Below are 8135 nucleotides of genomic sequence, written 5' to 3'. Positions count from 1 at the left end.
TCACTTCCATAAAGCAGTGTGCTCAAAACACAAGCCTGGTAGGCCTTCCTCTTGGTATCGGTCAATAGCATCACATTCTCCCATACTTTTTTGGAGAGGTGAGCCATTGCCATAGTTGTCTTGCCAATATGCTTGAAATTGTATAGCTTAAGTCATGGTCCTGGCTGGTAGCCAGATTCTGCACCCAGATTTGTAGGCACAGATCATCCTCTAGAATAAAATAGCTCATTAGGGAAATGCTGAAGTCGCCCTTTGGGGCGCCTCAGGGTCAATTTTTTATGGTAGCCCAAATCTCTGTGGTACGGGTGTAAGTATATATCTCAATTTTAACTCATGAGCTAATGCCGCAATCTGCTCCAATTGTATATTTTATCTTTATGAACGCTGTTTTTATTGTGTTATGTTACGTGAGCTGGTCTTTGACCGTAATAAATTATCTCATGGTCAATCCTTAGTCTCTGTGGTGCCCCAAGACTGGTCATTTCGTGGTTTGTTTGTATGTCTGTGTGTTATGCTGTGGCAGCAATAGCTCTTCCAGCTACGATGCAACTGCTGCTAGGCTGCTCTGATGTTTAGTTTCCTATTTATTTACTGATTTATTAATTTTTTTAAACCCCAAGCCCCGCATCCCCCTCAGTCACAGAGGCAGCAGCTCAGGCCGTGTGAGAGGAGGACAAGGGCGCCATCAGGACTCTGGGACCTTAAGGGGTCGCGACAACCAAGATGGCGGCTCCCCTTGCCGCTTCGTCCCGCGCCTATTTCTGAGCCAAAAAACAAAACTTCACGAGCGCCCCGCTCGGCCAGGGCGACGCAAAACTGACGTCAGGAGCACGTGCCGACGCTGCGGCAGGAGAACGCCGTCGGTAGGCGGCTAAACTGAATCCATAGAGACAAGAATCGGTAGAGTAAACCTCCTCGCTGGCTGGATAGGGATCTTCCGGATCAGCCTTGGGAAGCCGCAGAAATCGAAGCAGTTCTTCTTCTCCGAAGATCCGGGGCGGTTCACAACAGGGGGGAAACGAGAACGCAAAATTCATAATAAACACATATAAAAAGCCATGGAAGGTGAACCTGGCGGAGGAGAAGCGTTTCCGCCTGGCGCCTAAAGGCCTGCAATGGAGGCCCCTGGCGACACGTGTAACGTGTGAATCCCCGTCCCCAGCCTCTCTTCCTTTCCCTTGAGTCCTGGCTAGCAGGGGGCTGGACTAAGCGACCCTTCCTCCTCTACCTTTCCACTGGGGGCGGGGGAGCAGCCCTCAGAGCCCCCCTCGCCGGGGCACCTTGGAGAGAGGAGCCGGCCAAGGCCGGTCCGGAAAGGAGGGCGGCGCCTGCGGAGGGCGGAGCCGCGAGGAAGATGGCGGACGACAAGGTACCGGGCTCGTCCTCTCCGGGTGGCGGGAGGAAGGCGCTCGCGGCCTCCTCGGCTTCCCGGGTGTGGCGGGGCCTGAGAGGGGGAAGCTTTGGGGTTGGAGGGAGCCTTTGCGGCCACGTTTACTCGGGAGTCGTCGTGCCCGAGGGGAAGCGGGGCAGCTTCGGGGCGGAAGCCAGAACGTGACTCTCCTTAGGATGCGGCCTCTTTCAGGAAGCCCGGCTAGCTCCCCTTTTGCCAGCTGGGCAGAAGCTGGGTGCTCTTCTTTAACGCCCGCACTTTTAGCTTCTGCTTACCCATGTTTTCCTGATCTTTGGCTTTTTTGTGTGTAAACGGCCCCTTTGGAACTTTCTTGCTTTTTTAAACTGCCTCTTAGGCCTAGTTTGGGTGCTAAGGTAGGACAGAGACGTGTCAAGTGAGGGAAAACGAAAACACGAAACTGCTTGTGTGAACATGGGCACTTGCTTGTATAAGGCGGAACTTGAAGTGGGTTCTGTCGGGAGGAAGGGCGGAGTATAAATTGAATGAATAAATAAATAAATGTTGACATTTTCAGTTTTGGGGAGGAACTAAAATGACTTACTCCCCAAATATTTTTTTATCCAGAAAATTCTAGCTGTATAAAAATGAAATCCAAATGCATGTCTTTTGTTAACCTATCCGGACTAAAATAGTGAGCTATCCATATGCAGCCTATAATTGTTCATGGCAGCAAAGTATAAAAAGACTAGACAGGTGATTTTTTCATTGATTTATAACACAAGTTAATATTTGAAAATTAATCCACTGATTAAGTCCATTTCCCACACCCAAAACAGCATCATACAGAATTGCTTTATACTGTACTATTGTATAGAAGTCATTGCGGATAGAAGCACCTGGGATAGAAGTTGGAGAGTCAAAACTACCTAAAGTGCCCCCTCTGATGTGGTGGCAGTGATAGCCAGATACTAGTCTTATATTAGACATCCCATTAGAATTTCTAGACCTTTCCTCTTAGATATTTGCTTTCTGTAACAAAGATACTAAAATGCATGTGTGCATGCAGTTTGGAATATGTCATTTATGTTTCCAATGTATAGGACTCTCTGCCAAAGCTGAAAGATCTTGCTTTTTTGAAGGATCAATTGGAAAGCTTGAAACGAAGAGTCGAAAATGAGGTACAGGCTGGAGTAGGACAGGTAAAAGTGGGGTTGTTTAATACTGATTTCTACAAGTCTGTTGTCACTGTATTTGTCTCTCAAAAGTCATTAATAATGTGCTTGATATGTCTGGCCCAGTAACTCAGGCATAGGCAAACTCCAGCTCTCCATATGTTTGGGACTACAATTCCCATCATCGCTAGCTAACAGGACCAATGGTCAGGGATGATGGAAATTGTAGTCCCAAACATCTGGAGGGCCGGAATTTGCCTATGCCTGCAGTAACTTATTAGAGTACAATGTAATTATACCTGTAAGGGACTGTAGTTTATTTTCAGTGTGTCACATCTGGAAAATACTGAGACTGTGCTTGCTCCTTTGATTATAAATACTACATCAGCCTTGAATTGTAATCCAGCATATTAGGAAAAATGGATGAACCATGAGAACACATCCCAGTCTGCATTTTAGTTGTGTTCAGATGGCTGTTTCAATTGCCCATTTATGTTTATGTTTTTTGTTTTTTTACAGGAAGTCTCTTTGCTGGCATCCCCATTTCTCAAAGGGTTTCTTGCTGGCTATGTTGTAGCCAAACTCAGATCGTCAGCAGTCCTTGGATTTTTAGTGGGGACTTGTACTGGTGTGTATGCTGCTCAAACCTATGCAGTTCCTGATGTGGAAAAGACAGTCAAAGACTATTTCAATTCATTCAGGAAAGGACCAGACTAGAATATAGTTTCTCATGTATCAATACACTCCAGAAAACCCCTCTTATATTAGGCTTCCTAAACAATGTAAACTCAATTTAGGTCAGAAATGACTCCTCCTGCTCCCCTTTCACCCGTCATATCAATTGGAAGTGTTTTTATATTGGATGAGATGAAATTACAGCAGGTCTGATTGTAAGTATTCTCAGACATTCAATCATGAAAAGTCTTGGTGGCTGCTTCAGCCATCCTGGGATTAGATGGTTTCTGACTATCAACTCGGACAGCTGCATTTCTCACGTGATGGGATTCTCATTCTGATGGAACACAGAGCAACTGCTGGGTCATCATGTCTCCCAGCTTTAAACTGGAACCCACCCCATGTCCTTTCATGTACCCAGAAAATGTGGCTTGAGTGGTTCACATTGTCCAAACTTTTTCTTAATCATGCATACATATTATACTGACATGTGAATCTCATCACAAATGTGTCATATTGTTCTGATTCATTGGATACTTCTGCCTTTCCATGAGTATGACATTAAAAAAAAAAAAATTATTAACTTCATTTTTCTCCTCCTATAAAAGTTAGAGGTTGATGTTTCCCTTGCCTCCACACTTCAGAGAAATGCTATTTGACAACGCTTGTACTGGTGATAGCCGGGTCAGCTCAGCTGCTGCTGTCGTACTTGGGAAAATCCGGTGGGGGCTGATGCTGATCTTATCCATTTTTATTTATGGCTCCCACGCACCACTCCTGACTCTCAGTAAAGAAAATGGCCAGATCCCATTCAGTGCCTCCTCTGTGGTGGTTTTGATTGAGTTAACCAAGTTGATGCTCTCACTAGTCTTCCTGATGATCTGGGGCTGCGGACAACAAAAGCTATCTGTGTCATGGCACCATGCTGCTCCCTTTGCTCTTTCGGCATTGCTCTATGCAGCCAACAACAACTTAGTAGTTCATTTGCAGCTGTTCATGGATCCTAGTACCTTCCAAGTGCTCAGCAACTTGAAAATTGGAAGCACCGCCCTCCTATTCAGCATGTTCTTGCACCAAAGACTGACTGCCCGCAAGTGGCTAGCTCTTTTCTTGTTGATTTTTGCTGGAGCCTTTTATACATACGGAGGCCTGCAGGACCCACAGCACATGCCGTCTTCTGAGATGCAGTTGCACATCACCCCCATTGGCTTAGTGCTGATCTTTATATATTGCCTGATCTCTGGCCTTTCAGCAGTCTACACTGAAGTTGTCTTGAAGACCCAGGATCTGCCTCTTAACCTCCAAAATGCATTTCTCTACTTTTTTGGTGTTTTGCTGAACATAATCATCCATCTGTCAAGCAGCTCAGGGGCTGGGTTCCTGGAGGGTTTCTCATTTTGGGTTCTGTTAATTATTGTGAGTCAAGCCTTGAATGGCTTGATAATGTCTGTGGTCATGAAGCACAGTAGTAACATCACTAGACTCTTTGTGATCTCCTCCTCTATTATGGTTAATGCTTTGCTCTCTGTCCTCCTATTTGGTCTTCATCTAACCACCTTTTTTTTCCTTTCTGTTTTGCTGATTAGCTTCGCTGTTTACTTTTATTATGGAATCAAATAGCTTCCTTGCCTCTGTGTATCTTTAGAGAAGTCATTTATATGGAAATAATTTGCTGCTTATACATTTTACCTTGAAAAGAGTATAATAGAATGCACAAGTACTTTACACCTCCCTTGTGAATGGCTTAATAGCTATTGTTTCATACTTCTCCCTGAGCTCAGAAAAAGTATTTGTTGTTTGGCTGAGCTGCAGCTTAAACCTAGTATGCTAGTATGATAATCTTGTCATTAGCCAGCAAGCATAGTTTGAGGAAGCAAATTGTTATGTAAAAGCCCACTTTCCTGTCATTTTGAATTGGCATTGGTGGAAAAGAGAAGAGTTGTATGTATTCTGTATATAGCTGGTTTCATCCCACAAGAGGTTAAAAATCATGCTTCCTTTTTTTGGTTACAGCTCAGTAGGATCTGCCACTCCTGGTATCAAACAGGAAACTGGCCTCCTATATATCACCCCTCTACTCCTTCCCACTGTATTGTCTACCTGGTGCCTATAGATTCATGAGTCCTCAAAAGGAAAGAATGAATTATTATTTCTTAATGAGCAAAAGGAGTCTCCCAGGCTCCCATTTCTACACTTGTGGAAACGGAAGCTCTGTATCTTTCTTTTCACTCATTGTTACTAATCTGGAAGAGTGTAGTATGAGCAGCTATTTATTCTGCACAGGGAAGTGTTTTGCTTTTGATGTTCTTGGCAGAGGTTCTGCTTCAACCCAGTGATTACAAATGACAAGTGCCTTTTGCATGTTAATGCCCTTCTGTGTTTGTCTGCTCCTGAAAGAGTCAATTGCTACCATAGTTTGTGATGAGTTGTGAATGTTTTGTAAAAACCCTCCAAAATAAATGGAGCACAGTTTCCTCTTACATTTCTCTGGATGTTTTCCAAACAGGACCCATTTCTTCCTTTCAGTATTGAATCTGAATGTGTAGACCTGCCTCAATATACAGCCAGAGGTTCCAGCCATGTAAACACACATGCTTAACTTTTCCAGGTGATGTTCTGATAATCTGTATTCTGCTGAATTCAGCTGCTGGTAATTGGGAACACTATGCAATGCATCACCATTTTTTTATTGAAACAACTATAATCCACCTCATCCAACACTAAAGTGTTCAGGTAGCTTCTGACAACATTCGCATTTCTGCTGCCACACAGCTGAAATTCCCCACACCCAAATATTTCTGCCTGTAGCATGTACTTGGCATATATATATATATATGCTACCTGTATAGATGTTCAGAAATGTACTGTGCGCCTCTTGCTTTGTTTTATCTTCAGTATTAATGATAAACTTAACAAACTGGGTTGATCACTCTACCTCTCAAGCACCTTCTGTGCCAATGTCTGGAACAGGTGTGGTGGGGTAACAGCTCTAAATGTTACATAGGGGTTTTTATTACCATTTGTTGTTGGCTTTTTTGCAATTTCTCTCTGTTTATCTGTGGTGCTGCTGCATTTATTCTAGCTCATGATTTTGATAACATTTTGATAGCTCAGTGATTGGATTGGATTGTATCTGGAATGTTATACACTCAGGTTCAACTAGTATCAATTCAATGCAGAAAAATGTCTAGTTTGAAATAAAATTAAAATTTAGTTTACAGGGTTGTGTATTTGTGTGATCTCTTATTGTTTGCTTGTTGCAAAGGAAACTATTTAAAATGCTGGAACATAAAGACAACTTTGAATTTGACATGGAATAGAATTGAGCACCTTCATGTGGAGATAATAGAGAAAGCTTAATCACACAACTCTTCCAGAACAGTTTCTGTGTGCAGGATCCAAAATAATTTACCTCCTTCTTCAAGGTTCAATGAAAGTTTCAAGGTGGGAGCACAGTACTTATCTGCTGTTTGGGAGAAGGTAGTTTCACTAGCCAGGCAAAGAGCAAAAGAACTTATCTGTTCCACTGGGCAAACCTGCCTTTTCCGAATGCAACTTCAGGTTCCTCTTCCAGAGAAAATTATTTCAACAAATGTTTTACTATTCTGATTATGGTGTCTTAGGTTTTCCTTAGGGGACTGTTTTATTTAACAAGAGTTGAAATAATTGAGTGAAAGAAGCATATGCTTAGCACACATTCCCATATTCAGTTACAGTAGTACCTCAGTCCTGTCTACAAACTATTCGGTTTACAAATTCCGCAAAACCAGAAGTAGTGTTCCGGTTTGCAAACTTTACCTCAGTCTACGAGCGGAAGCCAAATGGTGGAAGGGCACCGGCGGCGGGAGGCCTCATTAGGGAAAGCTCACCTTGGTTTAAGAACGGACTTCAGGAACGGATTAAGATTGTAAACTAAGGTACCACTGTATTTACATCTCCAGTGGACAAAGGATCTTGAGTAGAAGAAAGCCTCCTACGGATTTATTTTTAAACAGTTTTATCTTAACTTGCTGCTTGAAGCAAGTAGCATAGTGACTATGTAGTGGTGTCCAAACTTTTTTTAAAGAGGGCCAGATTTGATGAAGGGCCATTGACATTTATTTAGGGTTGAAGTTGTTGAGGTTTTTTAGGATTTTACCCCAGGAAATAAACTGCCACAATGGGCTGGATTGGGCCCCCGAAACGGACTTTGGACATGGCTGATCTAATGGAAATAGACACAAAAACAATGAAATATAAGCAATCGAGAATATCTGAATTGAATAAAAACAAAAAAATTTCCTTCCAGTAGCACCTTAAAGACCAACTAAGTTAGTTCTTGGTATGAGCTTTCGTGTGCATGCACACTTCTTGTTTTGACTATGGCAGACCAACACGGCTACCTATCTGTAACTGAATTGAATAAGCTAGTCGAAGAGACCTCAGAGAAGATTGGCTTACAGTATTTACTATGGGTTCCATAGTAAATATTTGCTTGCTAATATGGGACAGGTGTAAACAAATATTTTTACCAGTAATGTCATGTATATTACCAATACTTTATGGTGAGAGATTTAAGTTAGATAGACCCTTTGTGAACCTACACATTCGGAGGGAAAAACAGCTGTACTTCCCTTAACTCCAAATAAGACCATATTTACTCAAATGTAGCACGGGTGTCGCTGTGGGTTAAACCACAGAGCCTAGTGGCTTGCCGATCAGAAGGTCAGCGGTTCGAATCCCCGTGACGGGGTGAGCTCCCTTTGCTCAGTCCCTGCTCCTGCCAACCTAGCAGTTCGAAAGCACGTCAAAGTGCAAGTAGATAAATAGGTATTGCTCCGGCAGGAAGGTAAACGGCTTTTCCGTGCGCTGCTCTGGTTCGCCAGAAGCGGCTTAGTCATGCTGGCCACATGACCCGTAAGCTGTACGCCGGCTCCCATGGCCAGTAAAGCGAGATG

The 8135-nt window shown here is 43.3% G+C and overlaps 3 protein-coding genes across 4 annotated transcripts in view; 2 read left to right on the top strand and 1 right to left on the bottom strand.

Moving 5' to 3' along the window:
- Positions 1-765: 765 nt before the first annotated feature.
- Positions 766-8135, bottom strand: part of DND1 (DND microRNA-mediated repression inhibitor 1) — a 92654-nt gene continuing 85284 nt past the window's right edge. Inside the window, exon 6 of the transcript XR_014170077.1 lies at positions 766-779. The gene's annotated coding sequence lies outside the window, so the exon portion shown is untranslated. The remainder of the gene's footprint in view (positions 780-8135) is intronic.
- Positions 1241-3796, top strand: LOC309373599 (SLC35A4 upstream microprotein). 2 transcript variants are annotated; one of them, XM_081917952.1, is made up of 3 exons: positions 1241-1369; positions 2452-2550; positions 3043-3796. In XM_081917952.1, the coding sequence occupies exons 1-3, from the start codon at positions 1355-1357 to the stop codon at positions 3238-3240; spliced, it is 312 nt and encodes a 103-aa protein (XP_081774078.1). In that variant the 5' UTR covers positions 1241-1354; the 3' UTR covers positions 3241-3796. The 2 variants fall into 2 exon arrangements, with proteins under 2 accessions (XP_081774078.1, XP_081774079.1); XM_081917953.1 differs by having other exon boundaries at positions 1272-1369; positions 2491-2550.
- Positions 3811-6416, top strand: SLC35A4 (solute carrier family 35 member A4). The gene has a single exon (XM_081917887.1). It carries the CDS (start codon positions 3817-3819, stop codon positions 4816-4818), a length of 1002 nt encoding a protein of 333 aa, XP_081774013.1. The 5' UTR covers positions 3811-3816; the 3' UTR covers positions 4819-6416.

The sequence above is a fragment of the Podarcis melisellensis genome, assembly GCF_964234715.1.
Source record: "Podarcis melisellensis genome assembly, chromosome: 7".
Classification (NCBI taxonomy): Eukaryota; Metazoa; Chordata; class Lepidosauria; order Squamata; family Lacertidae; genus Podarcis; species Podarcis melisellensis.
The sequence above is the reverse complement of the archived record's forward strand: the minus strand, read 5'-3'. Positions and strand labels throughout refer to the sequence as shown.

Bases quoted from the DNA above. Each gene is read 5' to 3' on its own strand.
- LOC309373599 (XM_081917952.1), top strand. The intron at 2,551-3,042 runs GTAAAAGTGGGG...GTTTTTTTACAG, and splicing joins TACAGGCTGGAGTAGGACAG to GAAGTCTCTTTGCTGGCATC.
- SLC35A4 (XM_081917887.1), top strand. From the start codon at position 3,817: ATGTTTCCCTTGCCTCCACACTTCAGAGAAATGCTATTTGACAACGCT.